The following is a 19,447-nucleotide window of genomic DNA, read 5'->3' as shown; positions in this document are numbered from 1 at the left end:
CTGCTTAGAAATTAAGTGTTAACGAGCAGTTGGACAGGTGTACCTAATAAAGTGGCCGGTGAGTGTATATATATATGCAGACACTCAATACAAGTCAGCATGTTTATATAAGGTTGTAAGATGCTGTAAAAGCACTGTCAGAGTTACTAGATTTCTAAAGCAGCTTTTTTTTTATGTCACCTCAATGCAAGTTAGTTAGGAGAGACTGCAGAGGTTGTGGTTAGAGTGAAACAGGTTGGGTTAGATCCCTGTCCCATCCTTCAACGCATTCAAAGATCTCATCTTATAAAATAAACAAGTTGTTTTCTCTATGCTGATCAAAGGAGAAGGAAGAGAAAGTTATCAGGCCGTTTACGAAATCTAGAAAACTTTGTTGGATGGATGTTGTTATCTCACTTAAACATGTAGTTTGAGTCTAAGAACAGTAGAAAAGTGGGATTTTATAATAAATTCACTACCAGTCTCTGTGCCTTAATTCCCTTGTGTCGTCATTGGCCTGACTAAATGTCTTTTCCTAACAGAAATATTCAACTTGCAATGTTCTTGTGAAATGACTTGTTGGCATAGTTACCAACTAATAACCAACCTCAAAAGAGGTCAAAGCACCTCTTTCATGGTGAGCCATAGGTACACAAGATTATGCTGAATTAGGAAGCTCTGTGTGAGTGTGTATCTCAGACAGGAGGCTCAGTTGCCCCCCAGTGTACACTAAACACTCCCACACCTGGACCCTGCTCACTATGAGCTCGTTAGCAACAGATGGCACACACACACACACACACACACACACACACACACACACAGGAGCAAAGGTTACACACACTCAGACTGGAATGCAGTCTATTCTGGTAATAGGCCAATCTGCTGGTAATTTTCTTCATTGTTAATGTTTGCATAGGCCTCAACTCTTGACCTTAGAATGGCTTTTTACATTAGCATACAGTTGGGTTTGGACTTTGACTGGATGTGTGTGTGTGTGTGTGTGTGTGTGTGTGGGTGGGTGGGTGGGTTTGCAATTTAACCTCCCCATGCAAGGATGTATCAGGTAGAATGGAAAGACTTAAGTTTATAAGCTGCATTAGATAAATCAGAGTTCACCACGCTCATGCTTACTTTCTTCACTTGCTTTATGCAGACTACTTTATCTGTCCGAATAAGTGCACTCTGGTCCAGCCTTTCCAACCGTTTGCATGAGCTCTAACTAAATTTAACGAGTTTGCACGCATCAGCACACATTCTAAAGAACGTTTTACACTATCCCGGAAACATACTGACGTCACAGGCTCCGAGTGGGGAAAACACAGACAATATATGCTTTGCAACCCAAGAGAATTTGATTTGTTTAAGTGACTATTAGCCATAACCATTTGGGACTGGAAGATTTGCATCACTTTTCAGGATGAGGTAGAATGGGCTTGAATTGTTATTAGGTTATTCTGAGTGTAAACAGATTATTAGGTTTCATGTCAATTCAACTGCCACCCAACCAAATCAGTGACTTTTTAGACTTAAAGCTAATTGCCTGAAAGTGAACTTGCACGTGTGTGCATTCTGTTACCACATGAAGCTCTAACCAACATGCGTCTTAAATGTGTTCCATGTGTGTGTCAGTGTGTGTGTGTGTGTGGCCATGGCAGTGGCCATGGGGTGTTATTTATTTACTGGAGCCGTGTCCCTGTTCCTCTCCCCCTCTGTGGGCTTGTTTACCTCCCCACTGTTCACTGAAATAACATCCAAATACCCCTGTGACTGTGAGTGCATGTGCGTGGTTGGCTTCATTCGTCCCCCACCAGATTGTGATACCCCGAAAGGGATGTCACAGGTTGTGTGAGTATGAGAGAGACAGAGTTTGTATGTTTTGTTGTTGTTCTTTTTACCAAGCTGTGATACAGCGGTAGCACTTAGTTTGTGCTTGTGTGAGCTTTGGCACAGCCTTGATGCGCACACAAGCTGCGGAGTCGCCAACACATCTTTCCACAGCTCTCCCTCCGGTTCTGTTATGTGTCATGTGTCCCGTGTTCTGTGACGGCGCCATCGCCACAGCACAGGTTACTCAGGCTGCAGGGCTTCAGTCGCTCCTCGTTACAGGAACAGATTTGTGGCGGTGGGGGTTGACACCACCACCAGTGAGGGTTTTGATGACTGGATCCAGCCCTCCAACGACTTGCTGCAAATGTTGTGAGGTTGATGCGTTTGATGCTAGTCCTGCCAACTCCAGACCCTCCAGAGTGAGCTCCATTGGTTTTAAAGGGTCTGTCAGGGTTTGTCTGTATGAGGCACTTGAGACGGAGAAGAAGGATCCAGATTTGTCTCAAACAAGCTTTTCTTCTCTGGAAGACCTAGCCTTTCAGTGTAAGGGTTTCCAGGGTTCCACCGGCTCTAATGCCGTGCTTCCACTGCATGGTACGGCTCTGCTCAACTGCACTCACTTTTTATTTTATTTATTTTTTTAGGTACCAGTAGTTTTTCTTTCCATTTTCCACTGTGGATAGCAGCCCTCAGTGTTTGTGGGATTCTCAGCTGAAGATGCCATGTGAAACTGCTGTGACATCATCTTCATCGTGAGACTTGCTGAATCCTTTTCCCTTTCATCAGCAACCAAACAGAGGAAGGTCTGCACTTCGTCACTGTACAGTCTAATTTACAGAGTAGTGTATGGCGTGGTATGGCGGGCTACCATTTAATAAATATCTGGCTGGAAGGAATAAAAGAATTCCAGATGCTTTTGACAGTAGCTTGCCTATTTAAAAATTGCGGGTTTGTGCAGAATATCCACGGTTGTGCACAGTGAGGTTTCTCTCTTATTTAGATTTTTAATAGTCAAAAGGTGAATATTACATTTAGCAATAGTGCTTGAAAGCAGAGGTGGAGAAATGCAAAATAAAACAAATGAATAGGAAATATCTTTCCAAAAGATTTGTATCAAAAAGAAGACAATGGGTGGGAAAACTGAATAGGACTCAACAATATTGTTACAAAAGATGCCCTTTGTAGCTGAGAAAAATGATTGAGAGTATGATTTTATTTGCTTAACTTTTTACGGTAAGATGTTAAAGTCTGACCTCAACGAAGAGGTCAGACAGACTCAAAGCCGAACGTTCTTTAACTCAGACGCAGACTGGTGACGAGCTTTGAAGTGAGAGCGGGTGCGAGTGAGGAGCAGAATGGGAGATTTTTATCAACTTGCAGACAGATCACACTCTGTATTTTGCCCGTAGGCCCCGAGACAAGCTGTGGGGATAAAGACAGACACCATATAAGTCTCTGTAGGCCCAGATGGGGAGGAGGGGGACGAGGTAGGGGAAAAAAATAAAAAAATCCTCACCCGGTTGCTGTGCAGCATTGGAATAAAGTTACTTAAAACAAAAGAGAGGAGAGAGGGCGAGAAGCGTGTTGAGCCTCGGGGATGAGCTGGGGAGACAAGGACAGAGGACGAGTCCGTGGACGGAATCACACAGTGTGACTTTGCAATGAGAAAAGAGAGAGGAAGGTGCGTGAAAACTCTTGATGGCGATGGGTAGAAACATAATGGCAGAAGGAGATGTTCACTCTTGTCTTTGTCTCCCGGGAGTGTGAGCAAGAGTTCAGCTCGGGCCTGAGTTTTAAGTCTTTGTGTGTGTTTGAATGAGGAAAAAGACGCAGTGCTCCTGCGTGCGCCAATCAAACAACGAGGTGAGAGCCGACGGCAAAGAGTAGATGACGGGACACAATATAGGTGGTCAAAAAGTAGGAAATTATTTAGCAATCATGAAAATGAATGAACCTGCCTTCACTGTCTCTGCTCTTCTATCTGCAAACAACCAATACACAAATACATATAGATAATGTACCATATACTGGAACATTTAAAGGTATTAGTGCAAGAAATAATTACTAAACATGGATTAAACTCACCTTGCTGTCAAATACCTTAACCTAAAATTATCTTGCTAGACTTAACATAGGACTAAATGGCTTGTAAAGAGGAATAACTTTGCAGCACAACTTTCATTTCCTAATTATCATCGCCACCATCTCCTGGTAGCTCTACTTCTTGCCTTATTTCTCCCCTATCATTTTCCTTCTGTTTTCCAGTAGCCGTTCACAGTAGCTTGTTCAGGGTTATTCTGGGGTGTATGATCCAAACACTAACTTGTGGTGGGGCCTGTGTAATTGTACGGGCCAGAATAGCACCGAGCCGGGTCCAGTGAGTCAGGACGGGCAGCCTTTGATCGGCACAGGCTTCAACTGCTGCACAGGGCTAACGGATCATGAGGAAACCAGGAACAGGAGACTGCATTTCTTGTAATTACTGAATTACAAGATTTTCCGCAAAAGGTTGTGTGTGTGTGTGTGTGTGTGTGTGTGTGTGTGTGTGAGAGAATGTGCTGCCAGCATGGATCTGGCTTGAGCCTTCTACAGAGAAATGAACTTTGAAAACCAGCTTCAGTTTGGCCAAAGCTGAGGTTTGCAGCCCTTTGATGGTGACTGAGTGTGCATGTGTGTGTGTGTGTGTGTATTTGTGTGTGTGTGTGTGTGTGTGTGTGTGAATGTGTGTGTGTACAAGTTGCCTTTTTTATGGTTGATTGTGGATTGCGTGTTATGTGTTTGTGGTATGTTACCTCTTAAAAGTTAGAAAATGTGTGTGAGCGGGCGTTCAGTTGCCAGTCACGCTTTTTTGTATGTAGTGTGTGTGGCTGTGCACATCTTTTCTGTGTTATTACCAGAGTGCACGACGTGTGTGCAAAGTCAGTCTAAAAACGCTACATTTTTTAAACTACTCATGAAATAACGAAAGTGGGTCTTGATCCTACATTCTTGGACGCCTCAAATGCAGCTTTTCCAGTGGGGATTTAGAGTGTGTGTGTGTGTGTGTGTGTGTGTGTGTGTGTGTGTGTATGTGTGTGTGTGTGTGTGTGTGTGTGTGTGTGTGTGTGTGTGTGTAAAAATAGAAAAAAGTGAGACAGAGAGAAAGGTTGAGTGATGGTGTGTGTCAGCCAATGATCCTCTTTCCTCATTAAAATATGGCAGGTGCACCAGTAAAACCTCCAATCAACACACACAGTGCATATGCTAACCTGATTAACACTAACATTAGACCAACATTAGTGCAGCCTCCTTCAGAGAAACACCCCCGAACCAGCTGCTCTCTCTCCCTCGCTCTCTTCCGTATGCACTCACTAGCATCTCGGCCTCCCACACTCTCTTTCTCCAATTCATCTTCTTTTAAAAAAATCAACATTTTTAACAGTTTATTTGAAGAAGTTTCTAATTGATTGGACACCACAGAGTGAAATGAGGAAGGGAGGGGGAGTGTATCAGATGGAAACAAAGAACCAAAGCTTCATTAAAAGAGCACAGAACATGTGTTTACAATATAAATATGTATGCTTGATACTCCCAATGGGAAATGTCCTTCTCCTTTGCCCCCTTAGGTAAAGATTAAATGTCATGTTCAAGGGCATCCCATGCTTGTTTCAGTATCAACGTCCTTTCTACCACCTGAAAACATCTCTATCTTCCTCCCCCTCTCCATTCCTTCAGTGGTTGATGTCGATGCCTCCCTGTGTCTGTCAGTTCCTCTGTCCCATCTCTCTCCTCCTCGTGCCAATCCAGCTTCCCTTGCTAGATGTGCTATCTCTCATCCAACCCACCTTCCCCCTAAGGCGTCTCTTTAAGGCTTATTTGCTTCGACTCTGCTTTATTGTTTTTCATGTTGTTCATGAGTCCCGCTCTTTCTCACAAACACACATCTTTTCCCCTCTCAAGTTCTTCTGACTGGCTGCCTCGCTGCCACTCCCCTTCCCCGTTTCCCATTCCCTCTCATATTCTCGCCCTCGTTTACTTGCGCCCTCACTCCTCTCTCCAGTTTCTCTCCCTTGGGTTCCCCTCTTGTTTTATAAGCAGCTTTCCGCTGGGCTACAGCATTTTGTTGTGGCAGCTTACCCAACAGTAGGCACACAGCAGGACTCGCCTGCCAGCACATCCATTACACCCCATGCTCTGTGTGAGTGTGTGTCCTCGGTGAGTGAGGCAGAGAGAGCCTGAATTGTTCACAGCAGAAGGTGTGTGGTAAGAGGAGGCACCTGTCAGGAGAAAGCAGTGGTGGCCAGTCACTGGGGCACAGTGGGAGCCAACGTATCTCACCGGAAAACTAAACTAAACATCAATATCTAACCACAAAGGGCCTGAGGACACATCTGAAGTGTTACACCACCACATTTGGAAATCTGTTGCTGATAATAACTTTCTGGCTTTATTTTTCAACACAGTTTTTCCAAAAGTGAGCTTTTACAACAAGTTCGCAGACGTGTGCATTCATTAGGACTGTGGGCGCAGAAACCCGTCGGGGGCCTTTGCCTGTGGGCATGAAGCATCCCGCACAGATCACCAGTGCCCGTGTGTGTGTGTGTGTGTGTGTGTGTGTGTGCGTGTCTGCAAGTGTGTGTAGGCCATCTATCACCGTGACAGGCTGGTGCGTGTTTACTTAATGATGTGGGGGTTTTATTTATGAAGTGATGGCCGACGTGTGGGAGGGAGAGAAAAAGTGAGGGGGGGGGGGAGAGATTGAGACAGCCTGAGGATGTGACATTAAAATATCATCAAGGTGATGGATGTCTACACACACAACATTAGAGAGAAGTACAAAAAACAGCTGCACGACGGATGACAAGTCGTATCTGGACTTGTGTGAGCGTCTCTCTGTGTGTGTTTTATAATGACTCCGAGTGTGTGGTTCAGTGTGTGGTTTTCTGTGACTTCTGTGTTCATTAAGGTGTCACATGTGCTGCCACTGTTGTTTACGATTCACAGGGTAATGAGTTGAGATAAGATGCATGAGAGTGTGTGTGTGTGTGTGTGTGTGTGTGTGTGTGTTACTCCTATACCGTGCGCCTATAGGTCTTTGTTAAACTGGCTAAACAAAACTCTGGTTTACTGTGGAGTTGCACGTTATGCACGGTCAGCTGGAATGCACATAAAGTACATCTGCATTATAATGCACATGCCATAGACATGTAATCAGGACTACAGTGAACAAAGACGCATAATGTCAAGCTCCCCGGATGTTCAGCTGTGTCACAGGGTGCAGCGTCAGCTATAGACATAATTTGTTATTGTAATGACCACTAGGGGGCAAATAGGCCAACAGTAAGTGAAAGACAGATAGAAAGCAAAAAAGAAAGATAGAAAGAAAGGTGATCTGGGCTTGGACTTGAACAACAAATTCAGAACAGTATGTCTGTGTTGCAAACTGAGGTGTGAAATCTAAAAGACATGGCCAGGGAGAATGTACTAAAAAGATGTTATTAACCCTCACGTTCTCCTCGGCAGAAATTGTTTGAGTGATAAAAATGACAGACGTAAAAATAATGGGTAGCTGCTACTTCCTTTACCATTCAACTTTGTCTTCTCCATAAATCTCCCAGTCATTTCATAGTTTTGGGAATTATTCTAAAGTTTATTTTCCTTCTAACTTGGACTTTACTTTGACCCTCATGTTGTCCTCAGGTCAAATTGACCTGTTTTCCTATTTCAATGTTCTTTTTAATTACCCAAAATAACATGATTGATTACACACAACGCTCTTTGGCAAGTTCAAATCTCTACTTTCTCACAAGACATAAGAGACCCTTAACTTTATGGAAACTAGTTAAAAAATGACTTTGTATCGTGTGACATTGAATTTATAAATATTGAGTGAAGAACTATGTCAGTCCCTTCAACAAGGGAGTGTCTCATGTAAAAAAAGGTTATTTCCAACTCATCTTATAGAACAAAAGAAGTCTATACATGGCTCATGCACTCTAGTGGGTTAATTGGCCATCAAGACATTACAGAGAGCCTATCATTAGCACATAGAGAAAAATAGACCGTGAGAAGGGGACAGTGTGATTGTCATAATTACAAGTGTGACCTATCCACAGACAGGGAACATGGGGGAAAGGGTCAAATTAGAGAGATAGAAAGACAGAGACACAGAGGGAGAGGGGTTAGTGGGGAGAAATGAGGAAGGGACATGAAGTCCTTTCTGAAGACCAGATGTAGCTGCACACGCACGCACACTTCAGTGTGACTCGCCACACACACACACACACACACACAGAAAGAGACAACTCCACCTCCAGATCATGTCCACAGACAACCGCTGAAAGAATAAACAGAGACATGAATAGACACCGTAACTACCGCCTTTTATTCCTTATCCCTTTGTTTACGTCAGCTTAGGTTAGTGTGTCACCCAGGAGAGCAAATGGACACACACACACACACACACACACACACACACATTAATCACTCAGAGACTGAGAAGGGTGCGTGGAAAAACCTTTTTAACCATTCAAGGCTACAGAAGTGGCTGTGCATAAAAGAGCAGCGTGGCGCTGGTAGAGGTGGAGGCGGCGGCAGCTAACAGGCCGATACCACAAGGCCGAAGCAAGTGAGTGCCGCGCTCAAGCGGTTTGCATTCACGCTATCGTTACACACAGAGAGAGAAAATAGGTAAATATGTGTGGAGTAATATCCGGGGGAATCCAAAGGTGTGGACACTGTTAACTCATATTTGTCTGCACATGGAGGAGAGCAACCATCAACATAATCACTCTTTTATGCTTCATTCTAGTCTCATACAGACATGTTTTTATCCCTGCAGTGAGGATACTTATGTTTTATTATGTCTACTAAGAACTTATTGGAAATTGTTAGATGCAAGGCTATTCTAAGATTAGTATAAATGTATGTTTGTTTTTCTTGAAATTCTTGTTTGTGTACCCTAAAAAGGGATTCTGTAAGTGTGAGACTAGATAATGAAGGCTTACCTTCCACTATGCCATATGTGTGTGTGTCCGCGAGACATACATGTGTGTCCTGTGCCTGTGTTTGTTTTTGTCCATGTCATTGTTAGAGATGTAGAGCTCTGGGCAACACACTAACCCAAGTTAACATCACCAAAAATGAGTATGAAAGCTCAGACTGTGGTAAAAAAATCTATTCCTGTCTCTGCTTATTCTTTTGGTGGTCATCTCTCTACAGGGTGTGTGCATATGAGTGTGTGTGTGTGTGTGTGTGTGTAGACTGCAGACACTACTAAGGGCCGGGGACATTTCTTGAAAAGTTTCAGCTTGCCATTTTTTGGGGGGGAATTTACAGTTGCAACATGTTACAATACAATTTGTGAGATTAAAATATTACTTCACGGTCATACTACAACAATCATGTTGTGTTTTAATCTAACATTCCCTTATCATCTTCTCTCTTTTTTTTCTGTAGCCAATATTACTTCCAGGGTGTTTTACTGTTTCTATTCTTGTGCGTGTGTGTGACTGTGAGTGGGGTGTTTCATTATCGGGCTCCTCAGGGGAGGAACCCACCGCTGGCTTTCACCCTGGACACTGCTTCTTTTTTTTTTCTTTTTTGGCGGGGGTGAAAAATAAATCAGATCAGAGGTTGCTCCTCACACTAGCTGCGCTGTAATTGCATCAGAGTTCCACGACCAACTGGTGGCAGAAAGTCATGCTGCACAGGGATGTGTACTGACTGGCGAAGCCCTTTGGGCACCAACCAAAGCAACGTTGGCGCGTGTCTGCGAGTGCCTAATGAAGACTGGTTCGACGGAGCTTCATTGCTCAATAAACACAGTCCGCAAAAAGGGAGGAAACGAGCACAGCAGGATGCAGGTGGTGTCAGGGGATTGGGTATCGCCGATGCTGTCAGTAAATCCATCCTGTCTTTTCCCAGTTGCCTCTGCTTGCTGTTTGCTCAGTTGTGTCATTTAATGAAAAAGAGATCTCGCTCGGAGGAAATGCCTTCGCAAAGATATCGGTGATTCTGATCCGGATCAAAGTGTGATTTTCTGCATCCTTGGGCTCGCGTTTTTAAAATGACTGATAAATGGCCATTGATTTCCATGGAGAGGATGCTGAGTTTTGGAGTGTACGGAGGCAAATGAAACGATTCCTGAGACAGGATCGATACAGGTTCAGGGACATTTAGCAGAGCAGCTCGGTTCGGAGAGGCAGTGAAATTGTAGCCCATTGTTATTCTTGCCAAAATGAGAACAAGAGGCAAGAGGCAACAAGGACAATAATACCAGAGAGGAAATGTGGAAAGAGAGGAAATAAGGGACAAGGTTGGGGTATAGCACTAAAGGAAAGGGTGGATGGAAATGTCACCGGTCTAATAGATCTTTCCATAAACTAAATGAGGAGGAGAGCGGGCGCCGCCTCGGTGGCACACAGCATCTCAAAATGTTAACAAGAAAGGCTGAAAATAGCCTGAGAAAGGCACAGGGGAAAACAAGCTGGGCTCACTGGAACACTAGGGTGCTCTGGAGACACATTTAACATTTCAATCTCAAAACTACTGCCCAGTATGTGTGTATTTCTTGCTGTATATGTCATTCCATGGCGTTTGGATGGATGTCTGGGGCTAGAAGCAAAAAAGCTCTCACTGGAAACTAATTTCGTGGTATTAAAAAACCCGGTTTGCCATTGCTAGGCTACACACCCACAGGCGTGCGCACTCACCCGGTGTGGATCGTGCTCCAGGACTCTGCGTCGTGCGGCGTCCAGCTCGTCGTAGCCCGGAGCGGCTCGGGCCTGCTGGTACTCCCTACGCAGCCCCTGGAGACGCTGATCGCTGCGGAGAGACAGACAGACAGACAGGCGTTAATAATGCCGGATGGTTGGTGTTGAGAGCTGTTATATAGACACGGTTCACATCAACAACAACTAATTCCATGATAAACGGTGTCATTTTCACCACAGCTGGGAATTAAAATGGGAAGAAAAAAAGCCACATTCATCCTTTCTTAAATCCACCAGTATTATTTTTTGCCTTGCAGTGACAACCCCTGAAAGCACAGGAAGGCTGACGCGCAAACAGATAATATCCACAAAGCACTGCCTCTGAGAAGACATCAGTGCCTGAACTGAACTTTCTACAGCTGACAGATATAACCAAGTTGGGAAAAAAGAAGCAAAAAAACACTAGAACAACCTTTGATGGATGTGCCTTTCACTAAAAAGTCACATAGACCAATGCAGCTGCTTTTTTCAATGGATTTACAGACAGACTGATGACAAGTCAACATCTAAATGATCCTGCTGAACCTGACCTGGGCAAGAAAGTGAAACAATAAAAGAAAGATGGGACAAAATTGCATGGCGACCGCCAGAGAAGAAATAAGAACTTAGGACAGAATGGGTACAAAACTTAAAGAGAAACATCATCATGCTCACTGGACCTTTATGTTAGATAAGCTACACACACCTGAGAGCACAGAGCCGAGCACACATAAACAAGGGAGTGGACGGAAACACACACAAATGGACACACACACACACACACACACACACACACACACACACACACAAATGGTCTGCTTGAGTGAGCACAATCCTTCAGGATGTGCTACCAAAGAACGACACAGTGCTGTCGTTTATCTGTGTTTACTGGCTGCATTGCAAACAGGTATCTCATATTGACACTGATATGCTGTCCGCTTGCTATTTTTTCCTCAGGAGATACACACTGTGTCAAAATATTCAAAAAAGAAAAGTAACCCAAGAAAAAACCAACACACGAAGAGTGTGTCGGTTTCTTGGGCATCTGTAAAACTCAAATACCCTGAACAGGAACACACAAGGAAGCCCTTTGTCCGACACATAACACCCACACAGCCTTCACCAAACGGCCGCTGTGTCGTACATTCTAATGGTCTGACCCCCAGGCAGATATTGACCAAACTGGAGCAAAGGAGAAAGAGAGAGAGAGAGAGAGAGAGAGAGAGAGAGAGAGAGAGAGACAGAGCAAGAGGGCAGGTGAGAGACACAGAGCAGACAGAGAGGTTAATTAGTGAAGTACATAGCATACAGTACACAGTTAAGTCTCTCTTGTGACCCTGCCTTTAATTAGAATATCCGGCTGAGGCTCTGAGTGTATGTTTGGGTGTGTTTCTGTGCACATGCTGTATAATTATACTTATCACTCTACATGCTCTGCACACCCATATAAATATGTATATTTATTTATATTTTTATAGTTTATATCTGGATTTTCTACTGTGTTTTAACTGTTTCTGCGCTATATTTTTTTAAGCTGGGAACTTTGCACGTAATTTCGTACTACAGTGTACTGTAAAATGACAGGAAAGACACCTTGAAATCTTGAAGACAACCTCAGGAATGTATAAAAGTATGTATTTTTGTGTAGTTAATCCTTATTTAGGATTTAGTATGTGGAGCACACAACACATGTGCCTATGTTTATGTATCTTGATTTCATGCAGCCTTCTATGCAAGCCAGAGGGGACAGAAGGCTGGGACACACACACTTCCGGGGCAGTGTGTTGTGTTGCTATTATTCTACACAAGCTTAAGTTTGTGTACTCTCAATGCAGGCGCTCAGGACACAAAACTCAATCCCGCTGCCACGAGGAGAGAACTTTCTGAAAGGCCTGCAGACAACCTTGCTGTTAACACATTCAAACATAATCTCTTGTATTATTTACTGCTTGCTTATTTATTACGCTTACTTACACCTCTTCACAAAAAAACAGACCTTTAGAGAATGCCCACACCGACTCAAGTTAAGATTTACTTTCTTTTTTTCCAACCACCCTTCTTCCACCGAGCCCATTAGCCAATCCCTGGGCCCGTAATTAGGGCTGCCATTTTGATTGAGTGTGCGTGTCGCTCTCCCAATGAAACAACACTGTAATTATCTCATTATGCTGCGGCCTCCATCACTGACAACGCCAAATATTATCATTAATAGATGAAGACAGAGGCTGATTCCGGATAAAACATTAGAGAGGGATGGGTGGGGGGGCTTAATGTTTAAGTAGCAGTTTGATGGGTTGACAATTCAGCAGGCTGCTTTTCAAACAGAGGCAGAGGCGGTAGAGAAGGATGTGTGTATGTGTCTGTATAAGCAGAAACATTTGTCTTGTCCTGTGTGTGTGTGTGTGTGTGTGTGTGTGGCGAGACAGGTAGTCTCCCCTGTTGTCATCAGCAGCTAATAACTGCTGCTGATTGCCTGTCTGCAAACCAGAGGCCAGTTACAGAAACAACAGATCTAAGCTTTGGTGATATACACTTTTCTCAATAGAGCAGTTTGATGTGAGATCAAGAAACGAGCCAGCAGAGTCAGCTGGGCTAGCAGGTTGTAGACAACCCCACAGGTTAGCTAAAAGTAATTGTGAGAGAACAGGCAGATTGTAATAAAGACAAATTAATGTGTATGCCAGATTGTGTATGGAACCAGGGCTCTGTACTGATTTTCTGTATTTTTCCTTACACAAATGTTTTTATACGTGCAGGTTTAGTAACATCATAAGCGCATCAGTGTCTGAGTGATAAATAGACACACAACTAATCAATACATAAAGGCTTATTTTGCTTTATTAGCTTGGACGTGTTTTCCCTTCAAGTGTAATATTTCATCCATATTTTAGTGTATCCGACTATGCAGGTTGATCTGAGAGGCAGTCAGGAGAAGAACGAGAGCAGGATGGAGACTGAAGGGAGAGAGGGAGAAGATAAGACACAGGAGCATGAAATGAATCAGAAGACAGAATGAGAGCAAAACCAAACCGCTAGGAAAAACACAGGGACGGGAAACTTGAAAAAGAGTGAAAGAAAGAGCAGTGGAACTGGAGTGAGAACAAAACCGTCTGCCATATGAAAGCGTGCAGGAGAGAGTGTGTGAGAAAAGAAACTATCCCGTGGTGTAAGCCAGTATGGGGGCAGACTAATTAGGAAGTGTGCAACGCCGCCGGCTGGTTCGGCGACTTCTTCTTGCTGCGGCCAGCTGATTTAAACACAACACACTAGAGGGAAAAAAGCTCAGGCAGGCAGCATTTTCTTTGCTGCGTGCATGCTGGAGGTAAGCACAGATCAAAGTGCGCGGTCAATGTTTGGTTTCCTGGTGTAGAATTGGGAATAGAGCCGGACAGAAACACACAAACTGGAAGTGATGGGAAAACAAAAGTTTTTTTAAACGTATCTGTAAGTATACATAACCAAATCAGTACAAGTATTAGTATATCTAACCAAATCGGTATTGGTATTAGCATCAGCATCAGTATTAGTATACCTCAACAAATCAGTATCAGTATTAGTATCAGTATCAGTATCAGTATACCTAACCAACAGTATCAGCATTAGTACACCTAAAAAAAAAAATCTGTATCAGTATTCCCGACCAATTCACTATCAGTAGTAGTATGCCTAACCAAATCAGTATCAGTATACCTCACCAAATCAGTATCAGTATTATTATACTTCACCAATTCACTATCAGTATTAGTATACCTAACCAAATCAGTATACCTCACCAAATCAGTATCAGTATTAGTATACTTAACCAAATCAGTATCAGTATCAGTATACCTAACCAAATCAGTATCAGTATTAGTATACCTAACCAAATCAGTATCAGTATTAGTATACTTAACCAAATCAGTATCAGTATTAGTATACCTAACCAAATCAGTATCAGTATACCTAACCAAATCAGTATCAGTATACCTAACCAAATCAGTATCAGTATACCTAACCAAATCAGTATCAATATAAGTATACTTCACCAATTCACTACCAGTAGTAGTATACCTAACCAAATCAGTATACCTCACCAAATCCGTATCAGTATTAGTATACCTAACCAAATCAGTATCAGTATCAGTATACCTAACCAAATCAGTATCAGTATTAGTATACTTCACCAAATCAGTATCAAAATACATCACCAAATCAGTATCAGTATTAGTATACCTAACAAAATCAGAATTGTGATTTTTGTAATGGCTAATGTTATAAAAATCAATTTATCTAAAGCTGAGATACCCTGTCTTCCAGTCCATAGAATGTATCAAGCTTCAAAACCACTAGTTCCTACATTTCCAATACTGCAATTTACAGAATAATGCCCTCCTCTTTCAAACTCAAAAACATACTTTTGCAGACAAATAACCTCAAGAGCCCCAACTTTTCTCACTGGCATCTAATCTAACAGACCCATTACTCACCATGTATCTGCATTCTGTTAAGTGCACGGTCGTAAAAATGAATCTTGATTAACTCACAATCTAGGTCTAGCTTCCGCCAACAGTCAGTTTCCTCCGTGTAAGTGACCAAGGCCAAGAAAAGCTGGAAGCAGCTTGAATGCAAAAGAAAACCTTTTAATTGCTAAGATAGAGCTCCAGCGAAAGACGCTTTAAAGGGAATAGAAGACTAGAATGACTTAATATGCTGTCTCCACTAATGATGTGTTGTTTTCAAGTGAACAACAGAGCCTTTCTGATTGAGCTCTTCCTCAGGCAGGTGTTGCCTAACAACTAAATCCACAACAGAAAGCAAGAGAATGTATTTTCTGTGTGAGATACATAAATTGTGAATTTCTGCGTCTGCCTTAATGGGATGCCTCCTTATATAATATCAGCTTTGCAGGCTGTTTGCGTCACATCTTGTCTTTCTTTAGGGGAATAAATCCTGTCTTCAGTGTCACACTGAACTGGCTGGGAGAAAAAGGAAGCAGTGAAGACAACCGACACTATTCAGGACTTGTAACAGGAGCCAACAAATCTACATCCAAAAGATGTATTTTCATTTTTTTAACAATTAGTCAAGCCTGTCGAAAGTGATTTGAGATTTGGACTTTGTCACAGGTGTCAGGTGAACTTAGCGGCATGTGTTTCTCGTGCGTCGTGCCACTTCTTGAACCGTAGCAGAAATCTCTGATGTGTCATTTACTAGTCTTCACTTACAAGCTCAGCTTCAACTTACTTTTCTTAGCACAATGGTGAATTTTTACAACACACCTCTCTCTCTCTCTCTCATCCTTACATCTTTTCACTTTGGCCTCTCTCTTTTTCTCACTCCTCTTTCATCTCCTCTCCCAGTTTCTTGCTCCAGCTACAAAGAGTGCATTCTGGCTAATAAAATTTGACAAGCATAGCTAACCTTTTTTCTCCACAGGTCAGCCTCTAGCATTGTGCTAATCAAATGTGACGCCTATCACGGCACACACCTGCCATTGAAGGCCTAATGAAAATGTCCGACAGTAAATTAGGGAGACAGTGCTGGAGTCCACTGTTGAGGGCCTTGACAGGAGAAGGGGGGGGCGGGGGGGGGGGACTAACATGTCTCAGTTGGCAAAACTATGCAAACAATGTTGATGCAGAGGCATGCACATTTACTTTCAAACACATGTGGATGAAGTTATTTTAGCATAAGCATGTCCCAAGTGTATTATGAGCACATTTCCATTCAGCGTCATTAAAACTGTGTAATGTAAAAGATGGAAGAATATGTTCTAAGATGTGTTGTTCCCTTGGAAACAATACAAATGGTGCATGCTACAACTGTCAAAAACGTCTTTGTGGGAAAATAAGGTGCCATGGAATTGGAAAGTGAAAAGCAGGCTTGTTGGCACTTCAACATATATATACAGCGTGCACATGCACACACGCACACGTATAAAACACATTGGACCACACACAGCATTGTTGCTAGGTTACACTGGGCTTCCTCGCAGACATATTACATGTGGGTGGCTGTGTGTGCTTCTATTTCTGACCATGTGTGTGTGCGTCTATCTGTGTGTCCGTGAGAATAAAAAGGCGTGGTGGCTTCCACCTCATAGAGAACTGTTTGTGTGTTTTAACAGCTGTACCGACTTTGTGAATGAGCGACGAAACCGCAGGTGGACGAACGGGAATCGAAATAGCCGGCGATGAGGGGGCAACGTGTTAGCGTGGCTTGCTTAATGTGAATGGGTGTGACCACGGAATGCAGCTGAGGTCATCGGACACGGTCAGCTACGGTATTTAAAAATATAAAATACCGATTTGTGACGGCCACAATGTTGTTCAACTAGTTGAGTTTCTAAAAAAAAAAAAATCTTTCTTTCTTCGTCTCTGGAGACCCCCTCACATACAGAGTTAGAAAGCCAAAGTACGGCTCCTCATCCATCAGGCTAATGCTATCTAATATGTATTGTAAGCCATACAAGGAAGGGAGAATGGACAAGTGACACACCAAGAGAGTAAGGAACACAGCGACAGAGAGAAAGTGGGGGAGAAAGGCTGGTAATGAAGTACCCACCACTAGTGGATGAGAGCTAAAGTGGTCTAACAGATCTGTCAGGCTGCTAGACTGTGGCTAATTATCCCTCCTCCTCTTTTGTCTGCACCCTCTCCTCTGTCACTTCTTCCCTCTCGAATTTACCATGCCTATCTAAAGCATTTTCTCTTGCTCCATTTTGGCTCTGTCTTTCTTCCCTCTTCTCTACACTCCTTCCCCCTGCTTTCTCTTTTCTCTCCGTCCCTCCGTCTGTCACTTCTTTCCATTCCCATCTGTCTCCTTTCCATGTCCAACCGCTCGCTCTCCGTATCCTCTCTTTTTCTGGATGAGATTGGGTGTCTGGGGCTTAGTCTTTGATTTGCAAGTCAATAGTAATTTCTGTCAGAGAGTTTAAGTTGAGGGAAGTTTTAATGTGGCCTGTATTATTTCATACGGGAAATGATAAATTTGCATTAGAATCCTCTCTAGATTTACTCCTATCTCTTTCTCTCTCACGTACAAAACTGGCTGCAAGTTAAACCCAAAAAGTTTGGCAGTAATAGTACATAATATCACAGTAATGGCAACACTGATAAGCACTGTCTTTCTGCAAGCATTCACCACTTCACACTGAGGGCTTCTTTTTTAAACTCATGTCATTATATTTGCCCATAAAACCAAACTAGCACAATAACTGTAAGGTCCAACTCATAGCTTTAAGGGTGTTCACATCCATCCTAGGTTGACAGCACAGGCTTATGCAGCAAGACAATGATGTCATACACACAGACAAGGCAACCAAGGAGGTTTTTATGGCCAAACATAATGGTCTTGACTGGGCCTAGACTGCCAACTGAGCATGTCTGGCATGCCTGGCAGAGCATCAGTGTCCGATGTCCGTCTGTTGAAGGCTTTGGAAAGTTATTAACAGCAAAGGATTTGCACCGAATATTACAAATGATTGGGTTTTGTCTGGTAAAACGAAGGGGCTAGGTCTAAAACTGACTGAATTTCCTTCACTGTTATCTGATGTGGATCCTAACACCCTTAAATTATAGCCGAGTCAGAACTTTCAACCCTCCGTCATTCTTTTTATTTCAATGCACAACCCGTTAATGTGTCACTGTCTTAGCCCTGTCAAACTTCACATTATTCATCATATGGTATCAATTGATTGCCTTGAGTTATTCCAGACTTATTTATTTTGCATTTATTTTGCATTTGTATCTGTATCAAGAGCCTGGCCACTGGGGATTTTTATTTTTAGTGTGAACAAACAAGGATACAGCTGGTGGCCTTAGAAGTGGGGAGGCTTATAATTCAAACAATACATTGAAGAGAGGGCAGGGCAGAGGCAACCTTGTGCTTTCAGGGATGTGTTCTGCTGCAGCTGGACTCTGTATACATTTGTGTGTCAGTACGGTGTCGTGTGTGTGCACGGGTCAGTAGGGGTGTGGGTAACAGAATGAGATATGGGGAGAGAGGATATACTATTCATACTCTACAAAATGTGTATCATATAGTTGGGCTGTGACTCCTGTCTAAGCCTTTAGTACATTCTTAATAGGAAAAGAAACATTAATATCCATATTTTATGACAATGCAAGCTTGTCAAGTCAAATCTCATAAATATCTTTATAGGAATATGTATTTCATCGCAATATGAATTCGAATTGCTAACATGGTCATCGTAATCGAATGGGGATATCAGTGAAGATTCACACCTCTACTAAACACACATTGAAAAACAAACACTTATGAATTAAAACCAGAAGAAGTTGGGTCCTCGTTAGTATAGAAAAATGAGCGAGCCCGTCCCTTACCTGTCCGCCTGGGTTTGATGCTGGTTCTGTAGAGCAGGCGGCGGTCTGGACTTGTTAACCTTGGCGTAGAGCCCATCCAGCTCCTCGGCGGAGGCCTGCAGCGGGTTGGAGGGGAGCGCCGCAGGGGAGGGCGTGCGACTGACGAACGACTGGGGCGAGGGCGGCTGTCGGAAGTTGTTGATGCGGGCGTAGTTGGGGTCGCTGTCGTCGTCTTCGACGTCGGGAGTGAAGCGGCCGGAGTGGATCTCGGCGTAATGCGGATTGTAGCTGTCGGACATGAGGGGAGGAGGAAGTTACGCGTGGGGACAACACAAACACATGACCTCCTCACTTCAGAATGAGCCTCCGTCTTTAATCTGGATCCCATGAGTCGGGTGGTATGGGAGACACTTAACCGAGCTGTTGTTTTGGAGGAACGGCATGTTGCGGACGACCAAAGCTAGAATAGTTATCAATTAGATTTAAATTTGTAACTTTTCATTTAATTTTAGTAAGTGTCTCTGCCAGTTTTAGTTTAGCTTAATGTATTAAGAAAGGTTTGGTTTTAGTCTTTATATATTTAGTTTTACAGTAGTTTCTTGT

At 43.1% G+C, this 19,447-nt stretch overlaps 1 protein-coding gene across 2 annotated transcripts in view; it reads right to left on the bottom strand.

Annotated features, from left to right (window-relative positions):
- pard3ba (par-3 family cell polarity regulator beta a) overlaps positions 1 to 19,447 on the bottom strand; it is a 133,525-nt gene that overhangs the window by 16,913 nt on the left and 97,165 nt on the right. For both annotated transcript variants that reach the window (XM_034864714.1, XM_034864715.1), the window contains exons 22-23: positions 18,866 to 19,132; positions 10,503 to 10,614 (exon numbers count right to left, since the gene is read on the bottom strand). In XM_034864714.1, coding sequence (XP_034720605.1) covers positions 10,503 to 10,614; positions 18,866 to 19,132 — 379 coding nt within the window. The remainder of the gene's footprint in view (positions 1 to 10,502; positions 10,615 to 18,865; positions 19,133 to 19,447) is intronic.

The sequence above is a fragment of the Etheostoma cragini genome, chromosome 24 (assembly GCF_013103735.1).
Source record: "Etheostoma cragini isolate CJK2018 chromosome 24, CSU_Ecrag_1.0, whole genome shotgun sequence".
Taxonomy (NCBI): domain Eukaryota; kingdom Metazoa; phylum Chordata; class Actinopteri; order Perciformes; family Percidae; genus Etheostoma; species Etheostoma cragini.
The sequence above is the reverse complement of the archived record's forward strand: the minus strand, read 5'-3'. Positions and strand labels throughout refer to the sequence as shown.